Raw genomic sequence first — 21,381 nt, 5'->3', positions numbered from 1 at the left:
CTGTAATCCCAACACTTGGGAGGCCGAGGCGAGGCGGAAGAATCACCTGAGGTCAGGAGTTCGAGACCAGCCTGACCAATATGGAGAAACCCCGTCTCTACTAAAAATACAAAAAATTAGCCGGGCGTGGTGGCGCATGCCTGTAATCCCAGCTACTTGGGAGGCTGAGGCAGGAGAATCACTTGAACCTGGGAGGCGGAGGTTGTGGTGAGCTGAGATCATGCCATTGCACTCCAGCCTGGGCAACAAGAGTGAAACTCTGTCTCAAAAAATAATAATAATTAATCTTTTCCTCTAATAAATAATAACTGTTAGGATTTACTAAGTTCTTACTTTGTACCAGGCACTGGGATACAAATTTGACACTCATTCTGTAAAGGAATACCTCCTCAAATACCTGTGCTAATTGTAATTTAAAAATCTTAAAAAGTACAGGCTGAATGTTAGTGGTTACAGAAAAGAACTAAACTGTATTAAGTGGTTCAGCCAGAAGATTCTTAAATCCTTTCACACTCTTAAGGTGGTCTTATCTAACATGGCTGTTACCAAACATCAGCTGGTGGGAAAATGCAGGTAGAAAGGCTGATATAATATAGAATCATAGAAAAAAAACCCACTACATTAATGGAAACAAAACTGTTTGGGGATAAGATTTCCTCATAATAACTCCTTCATTCCAAGATTTTTGTCTTTCTGTTTTGGCAGTGGGAGGGAGAATATTAAAATGCCCCTTACTTAAAAAAAAAAAAAAAAAAAAAAATTAGGCTGGGTGCAGTGGCTCACACATGTAATCCCAGCACTCTGGGAGGCTGAAGCGGGCAAATTGCTTGAGCTTAGGAGTTCAAGACTAGCGTGGGCAACATGGCAAAACCTCGTCTCTACAAAAAATTAGCCAGTTGTTGTGGTGCACACCTGTAGTCCCAGCTACTTGTGAGGAGAATCACTTGAGCCTGGGAGGTCAAGGCTGCATTGACCCGTGACTGCACCACTGCACACTAGCCTGGGCGACTGAGTGAGACAGTGAGACCCTGTCTCAAAAAATGAAAATAAATAAATAAATAAATAAATAATAAAAACAAACTATAGTGATAATAGGAAAACAGAAGTTTTCTTCTTAACGTCCTTACTTAAAAATTAAAAGCTGCCAAACTTAGAAAAGGATTAAAGATGATTTTAAACAATAATTTGAATTATTCAGATTATATAACTAGATAGTAAGTTTTATAGAAGTTTTTAAAAAACTCTTTGATTTACTTATATTTTTTCAATATTCTTAAATATTACCTGGTACACAAGAAGCAATTTTATGAGTGGTATTTTTTTCACCTCTAAAAACTATGAATAATTTTAGACAACTGTAAGTAAGTTATTTCACTTCATTAAAGAGTCATACCTACAAAAGATCTTTCTGCAAGATTTTGGCTTTCCTTATGATAATATTAGTGGGCCTAACTTTTAAAATACACTAGTTACAAGGTCATCCCTTTGTTATGAAATGGTGCTACTTATTAGTAAAGACTTATCCTATTGGAATGAAGCTAGAAAGGTTAAAAAGAAAAAAAGATAGCTGTGCTTTATTAATGAGAGATACTTGGTCAGAAAAGGAAAAACACTTACCTGTAACAAAAAGATTGATTCATCAACCAAAGTCTGTAACTGCTGCAAATATAGCTCAGTCATCATTTCTAGATATTGGACACTGGACATTCTATGCCCCAGTCTCTCTCTTCAAAAGGCACTTAAATGGTGTACTTCTAAAGTGGTTAAATTATTTGACATATATCTCCTTTGGGCCATATTTTAAGTTTAAATAACATAAAAAGCAATATATGCTACATTCATTTTTTTAAATGAGTAATTTCATAGATTGGGAATGGGAAAGACCTATGTTTGGCTTTCTAACATTTACTACCAGAGAGACCATGAATATTGAACATGTTACTTAACCTGTTTCGCCAGTGCATGCTTATCTACTGACAGGGAAATACAGAACTGTGGGCTAGTTTCACTGACAAAACATATCAGTAAACATCTAGCAGACTGATGTATCATAAACCTTCAATAAGTGTCAATTTTATTCTCTCTAAAATATTCTAAAAAGTCAGCTGCATTCAAGCCTTGGCCAACCCATTAATTAACGTACAGCTGTCTGGGACTAAGTTCCTTGTGCTGATTTCCTTGTATAGACCCGTTAAAGCAGGAAGATCTATAATGCCACTCCTAGAAATACTAAATAATGCTAATTTTGCAAGTTTGATCCAAAGATATCAACATGATACAACCACGGTATTGCTGAGACCTGTATTATCTGTTCTGCAAAGGATATACACAATGGCATAAAGATACTATCTGCTTTCAAAGACCTATTGAGTCTTCAGAAATTTAATATTTAACAAATATATTTTTATTTTTAAAAAATCTAGTGTCTGGAAATAAATATCAAACTACGTAAGTTTTCAAACTGGTTTAATAGTCTTTCTAAAAGAAAGTGACAGTAATTATAAATGGACGCATTAACCAACGGACTTTACTACCAGAAATAGAATTGTGCCTGCCCTTTTGTTGTAATCAAATACATTCCAGACAGGAAATGCTTCCAAATAAACTTGCCTGAAAAATAAATAAATATAGAAGACCATCTCAATATAGAAAATATTTTAAATGACACGAAAATTTCTAAAACATTTTCTTGAGAAAAAAGTCAGCCTACCGATACAGCCACATGAGTTTAAGATAACAACATTCAATATTCCTTTTTATAAATAAATGAATAAACAAACAAAACACACACCTAATTTCTCCCTCTCCTTAGCAGCTCTAAAAAGGCATGGGGAGTATTTTACTATTCATATTTTAGTTACACTTTGAAATTGTCAGTTACTACCATTTTGATATTTAAAAACCAAAGATAATACTAGAATATTTAATGGTAAATATCAGATTATCATTATTAGAATTGCTAACAACTGGCCAGATAGTTCATGGTCACGCAAGATTACATTACCTAGGTGTGTCATAAAGTAGCATTTCATATTATTAATACAGGAAGGCATTCACTCATTAATTCTATAACTGATCCCCAAGACTTTAAATGGGATAGGACAAGAAACAAGAAATCAGGGATGGAAGAGCCCATATAGCCAAGACAATACTAAGCAAAAAGAACAAAGCTGGAGGCATCATGCTACCTGACTTCAAATTATACTACAAGTCTACAGTAACCAAAACAGCATGGTACTGTTACAAAAACAGACACATAGACCAATGAAACAGAATAGAGAACTCAGAAATAAGACCGCACATCTACAACCATCTGATCTTCAACAAGCCTGACATAAACAAGCAATGAGGAAAACATTTCCTATTTAATAAATGGTGCTGGGAGAACTGGCTAGCCACATGCAGAAAACAAACTGCTCCTTTCTTACACCTTTTACAAAAATTAACTCAAGATAGATTAAAGACTTAAATGTTGATATGATTTGGCTCTGCATCCCCAACCAAATCTCATTTTACAGCTCCCATAATTCCCAAGTGTTGTGAGAGGGACTTGGTAGTAGATGATTAAATCATGGGGCGGGTCTTTCCTGTGCTGTTCTCATGATAGTGAATGGGTCTCATGAGATTTGATGGTTTGAAAAACGGGAGTTTCTCTGCACAAGCCCTCTCTTTGCCTGCTGCCATCCACGTAAGATGTGACTTGCTATTCCCTGCCTTCCGCCATGATTGTGAGGCTTCCTCAGCCATGTGGCACCGTGAGTCCAATTAAATATCTTTCTTTTGTAAATTGCCCAGTGTCAGGTATGTCTTTATCAGCAGTGTGAAACTGACTAATACAAATGTAAAACCCAAAACTATTAACAATCCTAGAAGAAAATCTAGACAATGCCATTCAGGACACAGGCACGAGCAAAGATTTCACAAAACAACAACAACAACAACAAAAAACACCAAAAGCATTGCAACAAAAGCAAAAATTGACAAATGGGATCTAATTAAACTAAAGAGCCTCTGCACAACAAAAGAAACTATCATCAGAGTGAACAGACAACCGACAGAACGGGAGAAAATTTTTACAATTTATCCACCTGACAAAGGTCTAATATCCAGAGTTTACGAGAAACAAAAAAAAATTTACAAGAAAAAAACAGACAACTCCATTAAAAAGTGGGCAAAGGACATGAACAGACACTTCTCAAAAGACATGCAGCCAACAAACATGTAAAAAACTCAAACATCACTGATCATTAGAGAAATTCAAATCAAAACCACAATAAGATACCATCTCACACCAATCAGAATAGCTGTTATTAAAAAGTCAAGTAACAACAGATGCTGGCGAGGTTGCAGAGAAAAAGAAACACATTGTTGGTGGGAGTATAAATTAGTTCAATAATTGTGGAAGACAGTGTGGCGATTCTTCAAAGACCTAGAGGCAGAAATACCATTTGATTCAGCAATCCCATTACTGGGTATATACCCAAAGGAATAGAAATCATCCTATTATAAAGATACTCACATGCATATGTTCATTGCAGCACTACTCACAATAGCAAAGACATGGAATCAACCCAAATACCCATCAATGATAGACTGGATAAAGAAAACGTGATACATATACACCATGGAATACTCTGCAGCCATAAAAAGGAACAAGATCATGTCCTTTGCAGGGACATGGATGGAGCCAGAAGCCATTATTCTCAGCAAACTAACAAAGGAACAGAAAACTAAACACTGCATGTTCTCATTTTTAAGTGGGAGCACAGGGAGGGGAACAACAGACACTGTGGCCTGCGGGATGCCATACAGGGAAGAACATCAGGATACATAAAGCTAATACATGGGCTTAATACCTAGGTGATGGGTTGATAGGTATGGCAAACCACTATGGTACACATTTACCTATGTAACAAAGCTGTATATCCTGCACATGTATCCTGGAACTTTAAATACAATTAAACTAAAAAAAGAAATCAGAGATGAATTTCAGAAATCATGTTGGTCAGTTCAACAGCGTGCTAGACATAAACAAAATGTACTGATCATCTATGAAATGCTTACTAAAAGATTGTCTTAGAGCAAATGTATAAAAAAACCTGTTTTCTGGATGGGTTTTGTTTTATAGGAAGTAAATATTTTTTCCAAGACATAAAGCAAACTTAAAATCTGTTCGACCAAAATTTAAAAGTATATATCACTAAACTCAGTGAAGTTTTAAGATTAAAAACAAAATTAACAAGATATTAATAATCCAATCAACTACTACAAAACATGGTATTTACAACAAAAGTAGAAACACAGTATGGAAGAAAATGAGACTATTTAAAAAAAAATTTCTCTACCCAAAAACAATGCATGAACCTATGGTGACCCCTTATTACGCAAAATATTCATCTGGCCATTTCAGTTTTCACCAAGGGAGACCCACCATTTCAGATTTGAGAAATTGAGACAACATTTCTGGTGCCTTTCCAAAGGCAGCTCTATCCCCTCAGACAATTATTTTGCTTTATAGTAGCTGATTTCTGAAAGAATTTTGAATGTCAGAGCACAGTCATGAGTTGCCAATCACACTTCGTGGTAACAAGGGAAACTGGCCACTTATGTCTTAATATAAGAACAAGGAGACAGAAAAGGACTGAAGGCAGCACAAAGGCACCAGTTAAAAAAAAAATACACTATATATTCAAAATAGAGCAAAAGAAAGAGAAGAATTCTAGAAATAAGGTAAAGGGGAGTTTTGAGAAGAAAGAAGTTTTAAAAATGGCCACACGTCATAACGACAGAATGACGGGGAATACATTCCGAGAAAGGCGTCATTGGGCAACTTTGTCTTCGTACAAACATCATGGGAGTGTACTTACACAAAGCTAGATGATGTTGCCTACTACACACCTAGCTAGGCTCATGGCCTATTGCTCCTAGGTGACAAATCTGTACAGCATGTCACTGTACTGAATCCTGTAGGCAACTGTAATACAACAGTTAAGTATTTGTATATATAAACATACCTAAACACGGACAAGCGACAGTAAAAATACTGTACTACAATCTTACAGGACCACTGTTGTGTATGTGTTCATTCGCTGACAAAAATGTCATTATGCAGCATAGGACTATTTAAAATCTCATGCTGGTGGGGCATGGTGGCTCACGCCTGTGATCCCAGCACTTTGGGAGGCTGAGGCAGGCGGATCACCTAAGGTCAAGAGTTCGAGACCAGCCTGGCCAATGTGGTGAAACCCTGTCTCTACTAAAAATTAGCCAGGCGTGGTGGCACATGCCTGTAGTTCCAGCTATTTGGGACGCTGAGATGGGAAAATCACTTGAACCCAGAAGACAGGGGTTGCAGTGAGCGGAGATTGTGACACCGCACTCCTGGCTGGGTGACAGAGCGAGACTCTGTCTCAAAAAAAAAAAAAAAAAAAAGAAAAGTCATACTGTATTAGGTACAGATTTTGGACTTGTCAGCATCCACAATAGCACATGCCAATTCCTTAATATCTCCTTCCCTTAACACTCCACTGGTTCTATTTGCAGAACTCTATTATACTATGCAAATAAAATCTGAAAAACCAGTGAATCAAATCTATAAGAGACTAGTTCACAAAGTATGGTCTCAGGACCCCTGAGGGTCCCCAAGACTCTTAAGGAGTTCATAAAGTCAAACTATGTTTTCATTATGACATTAAAATGTTACTTGCTTTTCTCACTGTGCTGATGTGTAAAAGCAAAAATGGGTAAAACCTAACTGATGTCTTAGGATGTATCAAGACACTGGCATCACTACTACTATGTAACTACTGTTATTACCAATATGGTCCCTGTATTCTTTACCACCACTCACAGTGGCAAAAAAGGGAAATGCCAGTATTAAAGTGTCCTTGATAAAGCAGTCATAATTAATTGCATTAAATCTCTACCCATTAGTATACGTCCTTTTAATATTGTGTATGATGAAGTGAGAAGTTTGCATAAAGCACTTTTGTTACAATGTACAATGGTTGTTTCAAGGAAAAGATGTGCAATTATTCCAGTCGTAAGTGAAATGGCCCCTTTTTTCACAGAAAAACATTTTCTTTTTTCTTTTTGAGATGGAGTCTCGCTCTGTTCCCCAGGCTCACTGCCAGCTCTGCCTCCTGGGTTCACGCCATTCTCCTGCCTCAGCCTCCCGAGTAGCTGGAACTACAGGCGCCCACCACCACGCCCGGCTAATTTTTTGTTATTTTTAGCAGAGACGCGGTTTCACCGTAATAGCCAGGATGATCTCGATCTCCTGATCCGCCCACCTCGGCCTCCCGAAGTGCTGAGATTACAGGCGTGAGCCACTGCGCCCGGCCACAGAAAAACATTTTCATTTGAAAGAACAAATAATAATAATAATGAAAACTATGGTTATTCGGAATTGGGTATCTGGCAGGTATTTTCTAAAAATGAACAAAATGAGCTTGTCATTTGAAGAAAAACAGCTGATAATACTTTGCTAATGATAAAATTTGAAGTTTCAACTAAAGAATTTTGAAAAACATATCTAACACAGTAACTTTGACAGCTTCATAATTAAGGCCCTTTCTTTATGAGATCTGCGGTGGTATTAACAAATGTGATTTTTCTTTATATTGTATAATGTGCCAAAATTCAGAAGACTGTTTAACCCAGTGACCACTGCATGATGTTACAAAAGTATGCATAAGTAAAAAGATCCTTTCATTGTGCAGTTAAGACCAATGGGTTTTAATAAAAGAGAGTAAGGCAAGTTAACTAACATGGTTTTAAATTTCTCATTGCAACTGATCTTTAATAAAACCACTACTGGTCAAATTTTGGTGCAGTCTTTCAAAAAACACCCACAATTATTTTTGAAAGCTGTTAAAATACTCTTCCCTTTTCCAACTACCTATGCATGAGGCCAGATTTTCTTCATATACTTTACATACTTCAACCAGAACAGCATATCACAACAGACTGAATACACATACGAGAATCCAACTATTAGGCCAATATTAAACATATTTGCTAAAGCATAAAACACTATCATTCTTCTTATAAATTTTTGTTTTATAAAATATTTTCCCCTTAAAAACCCTCATGTTAATGTGTAATGTGTGTATTACTATTTTTAAGTTAATCAATGGATATATATTTAAAACTCTTTGTTTCAATTTCTAATGTGGTAAATAATAATAAACAAAAGCTCATTAGAGCAAAAAAAAAATTTTTAGAAGTTTAAAGGAGTCCAGAGATGAAACTGTTTGAAAACTCCTGCAACTAGAAAACAATCAGCCCCTCTTAGCTGATGTGAAAGAATGCAGTTATCAACTGTCCTTAGATTTCCTGTTTACACCCACTTCAGCAGAACCCTCTGACTGACAATCCGCTTGCAGAATAGCTGGCCGCTCTTTCAGTCTAACCAAAGTTAATACTAAAATTCAGGCAAAAGTTTATACTACAGAGTAATTTTTAAACTGAGCTGTCAAGTATTCCTCAAAAATGCCCACTGTAAATGACATCAAGAATATCAACAACGCTCAAGTATTCTCTACATCCCAGTTGATTAGGGATATGCTTATTTCATAAATTAACATATGGCAAAATGATCCCTTTCTAAAAACTTTCCTAAGTGTTCCAAAAGTCCTGATGATTCAAACATTTTTTTAAAGGTTCAGTTTAAATTCTTGTATAAAGAAATACAGGGCCAGGCGCCTGTAATCCCAGTACTTTGGGAGGCCATGGCAGGCAAATCGCTTGAGCTCAGGAGTTCAAACGCAGCCCGGGCAATATGGCGAAACCCTGATTCTACGAAAAACACGAGTGTGCTGGCTCACGCCTGTAGTCTCAGCTACTACGGAGGCTGAGGTGGGAGAATCTCTTAAGCCTGGAAAGTGGAGGTTGTGTGTCCAGAATTGGTGGGTTCTTGGTCGCGCTGACTTCAAGAATGAAGCCACGGACCCTCACGGTGAGTGCTACAGTTCTTAAAGATGGTGTGTCCAGAGTTTGTTCCTTCAGATGTTCAGATGTGTCCAGAATTTGTTCCTTCTGGTGGGTTCGTGGTCTTGCTGACTTCAGAAGTGAAGCTGCAGACCTTCGCCGTGTTACAGCTCTAAAAGGCACACCTCCGGAGTTGTTTGTTCCTTCCAGTGGGTTCGTGGTCTTGCTGGCTTCAGGAGTGAAGCTGCAGACCTTCGCGGTGAGTGTCATGGCTCTTAAAAACGTGGCAGACGCAAAGACTGAGCAGCAGCAAAATTTATTAAGAGCAAAACAACAAAGCTTCCACAGTGTGGAAGCAAACCCAAGCAGGTTGCCACTTCGGACTCAGGCAGCCTGCTTTTATTCCCTTATCTGACCACATTCTGCTGATTGGTCCATTTTACAGAGAGCTGATTGGCCCATTTTACAGAGAGCTGATTGGTCCGTTTTGACAGGGTGCTGACTGGTGTGTTTACAATCCCTGAGCTAGACATAGAGTGCTGATTGGTGCATTTACAACCCTCTAGCTAGACATAAAAGTTCTCCAAGTCCCCACTAGATTTGCTAGACACAGAGCACTGATTGGTGTGTTTACAAACCTTTAGCTAGACACAAGAGTGCTGATTGGTGTGTTTACAATCCCTGAGCTAGACACAGAGAACTAATTGGTGCGTTCACAAACCTTTAGCTAGACACAGAACACTGATTGGTGCATTTACAATCCTCCGGCTAGACACAGAAGTTCTCCAAGTCCCCACCGGACTCAGGAGCCCAGCTAGCTTTGCCTAGTGGATCCCACGCCAGGGCGGCGGGTGGAGCTGCCCGCCAGTCCTGCACTGCACTCAGCCCTTGGGTGGTCGATGGGACCGGGCGCTGCAGAGCAAGGGAGGGCGCCCATCGGGGAGGCTCAGGCAGCGCCGGAGCCCACAGGGGGTGGGGGGCTCGGACATGGCAGGCTGCAGGTCCCAAGCCCTGCCCCATGGGGAGGTGGCTGAGGCCCGGCGAGAATTCATGTGCAGGGCGGGCGGGCCGGCAGTGCTGGGGGACCTGGCACACCCTCCACAGCTGCTGGCCCGGGTGCTAAGCCCCTCACTGCCTGGGCCAGCAGTGCCGGTGGGCCGCTCCGAGTGTGGGGCCCACTGAGCCTGTGCCCATCCGGAACTCGCGCTGGCCCGTGAGCGCGGCTCACAGCCCAGGTTCCCACCTGCTCATCTCCCTCCATACCTCCCCGCAAGCAGAGAGAGCCGGCTCCGGCCTCACCCAGCCCAGAGAGGGGCCCCCACAGTGCAGTGGCAGGCTGAAGGGCTCCTTGAGCATGGCCAGAATGGACGCGGAGGCCAAGGAGGCGCCAAGAGCAAGCGAGGGCTGCTAGCACGTTGTCACCTCTCAGTTGTAGTGACCCGAGATGACGCCACTGTACTCCAGCTTGGGTGACAGGGCAAGAGACCCTGTCTCAAAAAAAAAAAAAAAAAAAAAAAAAAAGAAGAAGAAGAATGCTAATAATTGGTGAAAGGGAAATGTCACAACTTATTTTGAGGTTTTATTTTCTAATACCCTCAAATGCCTTCTGCATTGTATTGAAACCACAAATGGCAAATTACCATTGCTATTCTCATAGACATCTGAGTAAAAATCAAGACAGCCTGAATATTTTCTTTTTCATCCTCAAATATTTCCCTTTGTAATTACTCTATTTATCCAAATCAGCAATTCATATTACAGATTTGGTCCACTCTGCTGCCATACCATTTCTTCCCTATGCCAGCCGTTCCAAATGTCATATTGCATCCAACTATCGCGTGTCTTCCACTTAGTTATTATTATTATTTTTCCATAAGTTATTGGGGTACAGGTGGTATTTGGTTACATAAGTTCTTTAGTGGTGATTTGTGAGATCCTGGTGCACCCATCTCCCAAGCAGTACACACTGCACCATATATGTTGTCTTCTGTCTTCCACTTAAAAGAAAGGAAGATTAAAGGGGGTGGGGGAGGATATCTGATCATCTACTGAGTCCGTAAGAAACTGCTATAATGCAATTATTTAGTAAGGTTTTAAAAATAGATTCTACAATTACTTTTTCCCAAAATATCTTTAAAGGTATTTTTTAGCCTATGTGTGATTTTATTTTACTTTTTTGTCTTGATATTTCCCAATACAAGTAATTTTAATTATCACAAAGGATGCTAGGCAGTACATCTGTGAAATGGATATGCTCAGTGAGTCCAAAGTTTACTACTAATATAACTTAACCCTACTGAGCTGTATCATAAAAATGTTAAGATGGTAACATTAATGGTATCTGGGTTTCTTTAACCAAAAAAGAAAAACAATTATAACTTATGTATTTTAAATAGGTCAATTGTATGGCATGTGAATTATATCTCAAATAAGTTGTTACTGGGAAAAAGAAGTGGAGGTTTGTGTCCCTGATCAGTTAAAAAAAAAAAAATTTACTATTAAAATAGTATAGATAATACTGACTAAATGACTAAATTTTTCAGAGAAACTAAGGGGGAAATTTTATATAGATAAATATGTATAGCATTATTAGGTATTTTTTAATTATCTTCATATAAATAATTAAAATATTTTCTTTCACAAGTGATTTAAAACCTAACATATGCTAGAGTTTTGTCCAGAAGTCAACAGTATCTTCCAGCTAACAGAGAGGCATTTCAGGCTAATAATGTTTTAAAACTGCACTCAAAACCAAAAGAGAGTATTTCCAATCACCTGATATTTCAAACAGTGAAAACAGACAACTTACAACAGATAACTGTAAAAAGATCAATTCAGCACTGGCAGGAAATAGGTCTGAATATCAACGTAGGTTTTTAAAAAAAAAAAAAAAAGACTTTTTTTTTAAATCAGCATGTAGCTCTGCAAAATCTCATGACAAAAAAAAAATCACATGATAAGAAATGAAACAGTTGAAGATGAAAAGCATCTTCGCTGTTGCAATTAAAAGCTAAATTTTAGCCAAGTATATTTAAAACCTGTACAAGCACAGAGAGCCACCAGTATTCACAAGGAGAGGCAAGACCAAGTGACAGTGATCTTTTCGACAAATAAATCGCTTGAAATATTGCATGACTTGCTACACAACACCCTTATTACTTTCAATTTCCAAGTGCAACCAAAAGATGGGTCCAATTATGACATCAATACAAGCTTTCTTTCAAAATGGAATGAAAGAACAGTAAATCCCAGTGGACACCGGAGTTCTGTAGCAGAGATGATGTAATATATAAAAATAGACATCCTTCAACAGAAGCTGAAACTTGGGTAAACAGCACACTGCATAGCATTCTCAACTGCCTTGCATGAATTTACAATGCATGCTGTTAATAGCATGAGAAATCATTTTATTTTCTAAACTATTTCCTGATTTACATTTGAATTTCTGTACATACGCTATAGTGCAATTTCCCAATCCATATAAATTAAATCAACATAAATACCTGATTGTAACTGCAAGAAAGTTAGTCCCCCCAAAGCAAGGAGGTTGAGACCACTATAGCAGCTTTAACATGCTGCATTTTGCCAGAAATTGCAGCACACACAGCACAGTATTGTTACATCCACCTATTGTTCAGACTTTTCCACAGGGAGCTTTCTGCAGGATGTTAAAATGCAACATAATCTAGGGTAAAGAGGAACTAGTAAACCTGCCAATAATGGGCGTGAAAAGCAAAGGATACTTTTGATACCACTCTCCAAAGACTCTTCTGATGAAAACATAAAGCATCAGGCATCTAAACAATAAATTTTAGTAAAATTTGTGAGGGGTTTTATCACTCTCTAACACTCTCTCTTCATCCTCTTTTCCATTCTTTATTACCTAATTCAGTTTTCACATTTCTATTTAGCTTTCCTGGATTAAAGAATGCTTGAAACTAATCCACCTCAAACTCTCACTCACGTGTTTATATTCATATACAATATGGTCATTAAACACTATTGGAATAGAAAGTACTGCCCACAAAGCAAATCATCAGAAATTAATGAATTAGAGCTATTTAAAGTTTTATTTTGAAACATAAATTATTTCGGCCGGGCGCGGTGGCTCACGCCTGTAATCCCAGCACTTTAGGAGGCCGAGGCGGGTGGATCAATTGAGATTGGGAGTTCGCAACCAGCCTGACCGATATGGAGAAACCCCGTCTCTACTAAAAATACAAAATTAGCCGGGCCTGGTGGTGCACACCTGTAATCCCAGCTACTCGGGAGACTGAGGCAGGAGAATCACTTGAACCCAGGAGGCAGAAGTTGCGGTGTGCTGAGATTGCACCATTGCACTCCAGCCTGGGCAACAAGAGTGAAACTGCCTGAAGAAAAAAAAAAAAAAAAAAAAAAAAAAGAAACATAAATTATTTCTACTTTCTTCCCCCTGAATACCACCTAAATCCCTCACCTTTCATTCTTACTCCAGTTGCCATGTTCTAGCCACCACTTCCATTTCCATTACTTAACCAGGTCTTGTGGTCCCACCTTACTATCCCTATCCCCAAAATCTATTCCATCTTGGAGCCAGAGTAGTTTATTTAAATGTAAATCTCAGTATGTCACACCTCTGCTTCAGTCTCTTTGTTGTTCCTTGCAGTCATGAAAAAGTTCAACTTTCAACATGGCTTTCAAAAACCCTATGACCACTCAACCTCTAAGTCTTTGAACAAATAAGATTCTTTCTGTACAAAATATCTTTCTTTGAGCCAAGATATTCAGGTGGTTCATGAAACCATCCCTGACTCCTGTAGGGGCCCTGGGTGTGTACCATTTATTTTTCTGTATTCCCTGTGAGATTGTAAGGGCAAAGGGGGCAGATTCTCCTGTGTTGTAGACTTTTATATCTCTAGAGCCTGGGACAGACCTGAAACATGGTGGGCACTCAATGAATATTTCTTAAATGACCAAAAATATATAAATGAAAATACTGAGCTTTTCCCTCTATGATACAAGAAATAAAATACACAAATTTCCTGAAACTCCATCCCATTATAATTCACAGAGAGACACTGATAATAATATTGAAGACAAGCCTTCAGATACAATTAAGCAAACAAATGCTTGATAAATTTAAGTTTTAAAAGGATAAAAAATGTTAAGATAACTAAGAAATTTCCCCTGTATTTGAGTAATTTCTCATATATATATACGTAAACAGATTTTTAAATATCATCATATAAATTATAGCCAGGTGTGATATCATATAAAGTGAAGGTAAAATTTGAAGTCCTTAAATATTCTAGGAAATTTACTAGCTATACAAGTTATTGATATATTACCCAAAACATACCCTCTTAAGTAGCAAATACTGAGTCAAACCTAAAGAAACCTCAGTAAAAAACCGAATAAATAATAAATGACAAGGCAAAGACATGACATGAGTAAAAATATTGCCTACTTATTTAAGAACATAACTCAAGTCAGAAAGCCTAAATGTCAAATAAATGTGCACAATCACGGAAACTAAATGCTGTAATGTTTTCATTGTTTCAATAGCTGAATGATTTTTGAAACTAACCAAAACTACCAAGGAGTCTTCAACTGAAGGAGAAACCAACTTAACTCTATCTCAAGAGAAATACTGACTTCAGAGATATTTAAGGTATATCCTAGGAATGGTTATATCTTATACACTCATTGTAAGAAACATAATTTGCCTTATATTATTATACAGAATAATAACCTTAGTTTTAAAATGGGACTGATTTTCATAAGCCTCATATATGAATCAATCTTATTACATTGCTGCCACATTTTAAAAATATTTTATTATCACTGACTACAACAAAAATTATTTCCATAAAGTTTAATATTATATGGCATTCAACTTACATTAATTTAATCTTATGTAGTATTTTCCATTACTTTTGCATGTGATCTCTAAGAACATTAAGACTCATCTACTGGAAAATTCAATGTATCTTTATGAAACATTACTCTGGAGTGTATATTCACATTGTAGAAAAGGACTACTAATAAAATGTGTGGGAGATATCCTTTTACATGACCAATGAGTTTTCATCATTTTAAAATTTTCGTACTGACTGAAACTTTATAAATATGTTTTATTTACACTGTGTTCAAAGTCTCCTGATTCAGATTTGTATAAAGTGGAGCCATATTTTTGGGTAAGTAGGAGTGGGGGTGTGGGGTCAACCAGAATTTTAAAGCATGGAGAGCATTTTAACATTGCCACCAGCTTAGGAAGGATGGAAATTATGAAATGTCAGTTGGGACACATAACATCTACAATTTGGCCAAGTTTTCTTCAATCTTTAGTCTAATATTTCTCTGTACAGTTTTCCTCTTTCCAAACTAGGAAAATGGAAGAGCTGGGTTTTTTCCTCATTAAAATCAGGGGAGGAATAGAAGATGACGGAAGAGGAAGGTGCCAGCTTCCCACATCACTCCAATAAGGTAAAAGTTAAAATGGTCCTTCCTCTCCTCTCCATTTTTAATATGGAATTCAGATTTTCCTACCCACACAAACTTCTAGAATAAATTACTAATCAATACAGAGAAGGCTTGAAACTATGGGTAAAATAAACATAGCTTTTCTTCTCCTGCCCTATTCTGAACCTGGAGACAAGGTAAACTATTACCATCCAAAGTCCCAAGATAGTTCTTTAGTGACAAGACCCCAAATCTTCCAGCCTCTCCAGGAACCTTATTACCTGCCTCTATAATCTACTAACTTTTTAAGACTGAAAATTCATGCTAAATGTTATTTTTTAGCAATTTTAAATACAGCCTCAATCTCTACTCATCAAAATGTAAGAAAATGCTAATGAAAGCCATCTCCAATCTTCCTTTCTCACTGCATTTTAAAATGCTATTCTCTCTGCAAACCTCGTACACTTGCCTTGAAAAATGTCCTGAAAACACACTACATGAACTATGAGTATTCATGTTTCTGAAGAAAATCATCATAATCCACTTTAAACTACTGCAATGCATCTAATTTTAAAAAGTGTACATTAAAGTATACATCAAAACTCAGTGCACATTTTAAATTCAATTCCAAGTTCTAAGTTGGAATTAGACTGGTAATTTATGCTAAAAAAGGAAGATCAATTACATATTGATTTATCTTTTAAAATATTATGTTTTATATATTTTAAGCATACTCTTTTCAGAGAAAAGCTCAAAACATTGAAGTACATAAAACTGTGTACATTTTTAAAATTATTTTAACTTAAAATTTTAAAATTATATAAAAATGTTTTAGATTTACCACATCATTTAAAAATTAGTAGTGCTTCCAAAAACCAATATAGCAATCATGACACCTGTGGCATTCTAATACGTACTCTCTTGTATAGAACATAAAGGAACTGTCTCATTTTAATTTGAAAAATTATACATAAAATTCATACTTTTAGGCAAAGTTACTCTAATAGCCAAAGATATATTGACGATAGATTCCCCCAATGTGAATAAATTATTCATGATCTTTTCCCTGTACAACAATAAAACACAAGCATAAAATGCTACTAGTTACTTAACCAATTAGTTTTCAGGGATAAATCAGTATTTTTTCCTTGACTCAAAATTCCCTGATAACCCCAAATGTAATCTAGATGAAGCTTCAAAGAACTCATACTGAAAATCATAGATTTTAGTACTTAGTATAGTACTTAGTCATGTACTGGCATGAAAGAAGTGAGCAAGGAGATTATTACAGACCTCAATTAAAATGTAGAATGAAATAAAAGCAAGAAACCTTGTTAAAAATAAAGTGCAAATAAGAAAATACAAGAGATTTTAAACTTTGTTTCCTTTTTGAGCAAGCTTTTTAAAGAAAATCTGAAATTTTACCAGTGGCCTCCCAAAATGTTCTCCCATTGGGATTCCTGAACTTTAGTTTTCATCTGTAGTATTTAAAATGTAAATTTCTAATGAATTTCCCATAAGCTTTCACATAAAAAGGAAAAAAAATCCTTCATGTCTGCCTGCCTTTCTCTCTTCATTTTTTTATTTGCAAAGCAGGTTAGTGAAGAACAGTGTTCCATTCATTTTTTTAAGTGCTCCATTCATTTTTAAAAGTAAGTAGCTTGCACTTGAATTCTTTCTTCAACATGGACAATCCATCCCCAGGTCTGTACAGATCAAGCAGCCTATTCTACCACCCAAACCACTGATAATTTCAAAGTAAATTAGAGCAAAATACAGAAGGACAAGACCAAGCAAAACATATCAATATTATAAATTCATTAGTAACAGTGCAAATTCACACATAAACTTAGGTTAGTGTCAGGAGACCACACACAAATTACAATACCTGAGATTTAGTGCATTCCTTTGAGCCAAAATGAAATGAGTGCCATAAAGGAGGAAAGGAAAAGATGAACATTATCAGACATGCTATATTACATCTGCCAAAATGAAGATAATGTTAAAATTAAGAATGATCATATAGAATCAGCTATATGTATAATGCTTCCCATGTTCTTTAGCCATGCACTTGAAATGCTCTTGCAATCACTTTAAATCACCTGTGAAGTTGATCATGCAATTCTTTTAAATAAACTTTTCACCCTCAGTCCTTCACTATTAGCCAATTTCTTTCAAAGAGAACTATTTCTGTTAAGAATAAGTAAATATGACGTAGGGGTAATAAAGAATAATTTCTATTTAATTCTTTTTACTATGTGGCATCATACACACAAAACAAAATTTTGCAATCTTCCTACATTGAAATTATGTATTTATGTAAAATAAATAATAAATACAATTACAATGTTATTTTTACACCCCAAAAAGGATGCAATCCTTATGACCATGTTGTTGCCAATCTTAACTCATTTAGTAAAATTAATACCACATGTCACACATTAGTAAACCAGTATATGATCCATTAGTAATCAAGCCAAATTTTTCATCCTACTATTGAATTTTCCCTAAAAGTATCTGCTGGCTAGGTAAGACATTCTTAAAAATCCACTTAAAAAAAAAAAAAACAAAAACTTGTAACAATAAAAGAAATATATATTTTAAAACAAATAATGAAAAGGGAGCCATGTAAGGAAACTGAATGAAGCTTTCCATAAAGGGGGAATCACGCTGGGGGTGGGGGGAGGGAACAGTTATTAAATGGCCCACCCAACTAAAGTGTGACAAATATGACTATAAGAACAAACAAAACAACTTTAACGCTACATTTTAAATAATCCATACTCCCACTGACTATTTTAGTTTGAAAACTAATCTGGAAAAACAATCCCAAAGCAGAAAAAAATTAGCAATATTAATGTTAGGCTAAAATATTATCTGTGTTGTATTATTAATATGTATAACTATTTTTAATACATATTTCCTTCTTCCATAATGCTACATCAACCCTAAAAACATTACCTTCTTTTATGGACAATGGCAACAAAAAAACCTTTCATGGTTTTTTTAATACTAAGTCTCTCCAACAGACAAAGATGTCTTTGTGATGAGGAAAAAGCAGTCCTCTGCAAATGAGCTCAATAAAATGATTCAACTATGAAATCCATGTTAAACTAAAATACTTCATGGGTAGCAAGAGGAGTAGTCAGGTTGCTAGTGGTCAAAACCACATTAAATATTTAAATAAAAACGGCTCTCTGAGAAATAGAATATATGAAGTGTGGGTATAAGATATATCACTTAAACTTACTAAAAATTGAGTAAATAATTTTAAGTCTATATACATTTTCCCATGCATTTTGTATTTATACTTATTTGCAGAAAGAAAGAAAAAAAAAGGTAAAGGAAAACAACTGGGGAATGTAAAATAGTTTTTAATTATCTATTTTTATTTTTTATATTTTTATTTTAAATTAATTATACATAAAATAACCACTCATTTCATGGTATTATATGCATAAATGATCTTTCACATTATTATGACATATCCAGGAATCTAAGCGACTTTGCTCTTGAAAAAACAAAGGAATAAGAAAAATAAGGCTTTAAAATGACTTTATTGAGATCTTGAACAAAGCACTCATTATCTATGTCTTGGTTTCCTCAAACATAAAAAGCAGTTTAGGCCGGGCGCGGTGGCTCACGCTTGTAATCCCAGCACTTTGGGAGGCCGAGGCGGGCGGATCACGAGGTCAGGAGATCGAGACCACGGTGAAACCCTGTCTCTACTAAAAATATAAAAAAATCAGCCGGGCGTGGTGGCGGGCGCCTGTAGTCCCAGCTACTCGGAGAGGCTGAGGCAGGAGAATGGCGTGAACCCGGGAGGCGGAGCTTGCAGTGAGCCGAGATCGCGCCACTGCACTCCAGCCTGTGCGGCAGAGCGAGACTCCCCCTCAAAAAAAAAAAAAAAAAAAAAAAAAAAAAAAAAAAAAAAAAAAAAAAAAAAAAAAAAAAAAAAGCAGTTTATTTACCAATATTTATGAAACAAATGACAATGAACTGGGTTATGTCTGCCTGCCTTTAAGAGGATCTTTGAATCTATTAGAAATATTTCAGGGCATCTTCACATTGAGATTTTAAAAAGCATTATTTAAAATTATTCCTCCTTCATTGCATTAAAAAATAAATCTCAGTGATGTTCTCACAAAGGTATAAAAAGCTATGAAAAATAATGTAATTTTTACATATCTACTTTTAAAATAAAAAACAGGGATGATAGCACTCATTTGGGTTGGGAGTAAAGGGTGGAGTGCACAGGAGGGCGCCAAAATGTTAGATTAAGGTAAAACAAAATATTCCAATTACAATTATATGTGCTTATCACGAAGCTGATCTTCAGAGAACAACTTAATAAAGGAGCTAGCAAAGTCTGTTGACATCTTATTTCAATGTCTTTTAAAAACTAATCATATCATGTTTGTTTCCAGAAAAATCTACTCTTTCTATAATAAATGTTTAATATATAAATATTATATATTTATTTTTATATTTATTAATATAACAAAAATATTTAAGTGTACTTAATGTGTGTATATATATAATTGAAAAGATTTGTCAAAAATTGAAAATTTAAACATCTTTTCACAAAACCCCAACAAAAAACTAGAAATAAATAAAAATATTATACTTGTATAACTTACCGTGTGATAGCCTCTAGGCAAAGGAGGTTTGCCCATGGGATAAGGATCCACAGTGTCAATAATTGTTTGTCTTTCACCTTTCTGATTGATTTTTCTAAATCTCCTTCGAGACTGTCTATGGGAAGCTTGACGCTGAAAATATTCTTCATTTTCATCCATATAGTCCACCTGAAATAAAACCCCCCAAAATTTCATTTCTCCAAACGCAACATTTCCTATTAATATTAGATACAGAAAGAAACTTACAGATAACCCATATTCAATCATCTTGCAAAGACATCTGTAGAAAACTATCTAGACAAACTTCAAGTGTCTCTGAACTTCTCTGGAACTAACTGGTTTTGAGTAACATTTCTTTTATGAGGAGGCATTTTCAGTTCCACTTAGGACAATATGGGTAACTCTTGAATTTCCTGTCGTTTCAAAGGGAAGGATATTTTCAGCAGTCTTTGTACTGATTTATTAGTGAAAGATCTCACAGGATACATTAACACACATTATGAAAGCAACTACCACACTGTCTTAAGCAACGTAGAAAAAAAAAAAAGAAAACCTGATGGAAATCTGTAAAAACTTCCAAATCCTGAATGACTCAAACAGTGCTAACAGAATGGCTTTGGTAGGTTATGCAAGGGTTTCTCCTTCTACTTTCATTCCGTGATTTCGGTTTCTTTTTTTATAAGTAGTGTTGTTTAAAAGTAATTCCTCATTTAAAAAAATTTTAGGCCAGACACAGTTGCTCACGCCTGTAATCCCAGCACTTTGGGAGGCCGAGGCAGGTGGATCACGAGGTCAGGAGTTGAAGACCAGCCTGGCCAACATGGTGAAACCCCATCTCTGCTAAAGATACAAAAAAGTAGCTGGGTGTGGTGGCACGTGCCTGTAATCCCAGCTACCCAGGAGGCTGAGGCAGGAGAATTGCTTGGGGGCAGGATAATTGCTTGAACCCAGGAGGTGGAGGTTGCAGTGAGCTGAGATCGCGCCATTGCACTTCAAGCTAGACAACAGGACAAGACTCCGTTTCAAAAAAAAAAAATATGTAGAAATGCTGATGAATGAACAGGGAATAAAAGTTACATTAGGTTATTCCTCATGTGACTGCTCATAATGGAGGCACGTCTAGGTTACAAAACTGTTCTCACACCAGCAAACCTAGTAGTTCGTGTAGTATCAGCAAGTATAAAATACTCAGTTTTAAAGACTAAAAATCCTCCAGAGAAATCTAAAAGTAGCATTAACAGAGGGCAAAATCTCAAGGAAATATCTAAGACTATCTACTGTTGGAAAGTGCCATATATCTGCCTACATTCTTCCCAATCGTAAATCCTTACTCATAACTATGCTACTTTCTTACTTGAGTACATTTTGT

The 21,381-nt window shown here is 36.4% G+C and overlaps 1 protein-coding gene across 7 annotated transcripts in view; it reads right to left on the bottom strand.

The window, feature by feature from the left end:
- The window catches only part of RAPGEF2 (Rap guanine nucleotide exchange factor 2), a 257,003-nt gene that overhangs the window by 97,625 nt on the left and 137,997 nt on the right, over positions 1-21,381 (bottom strand). For 5 of the 7 annotated variants that reach the window (XM_012508235.2, XM_030816279.1, XM_030816278.1 and 2 more), the window contains 2 exons: positions 20,013-20,180; positions 17,261-17,278 (listed from right to left, as the gene is read on the bottom strand). In XM_012508235.2, the coding sequence (XP_012363689.2) occupies positions 17,261-17,278; positions 20,013-20,180 (186 nt within the window). The remainder of the gene's footprint in view (positions 1-17,260; positions 17,279-20,012; positions 20,181-21,381) is intronic. The other 2 variants (XM_030816277.1, XM_030816281.1) reach the window with 1 other exon arrangement.

This window comes from Nomascus leucogenys, chromosome 7b (genome assembly GCF_006542625.1).
Source record: "Nomascus leucogenys isolate Asia chromosome 7b, Asia_NLE_v1, whole genome shotgun sequence".
In the NCBI taxonomy this organism is placed as follows: Eukaryota; Metazoa; Chordata; class Mammalia; order Primates; family Hylobatidae; genus Nomascus; species Nomascus leucogenys.
This window is presented reverse-complemented; position numbering and strand designations above follow the sequence as displayed.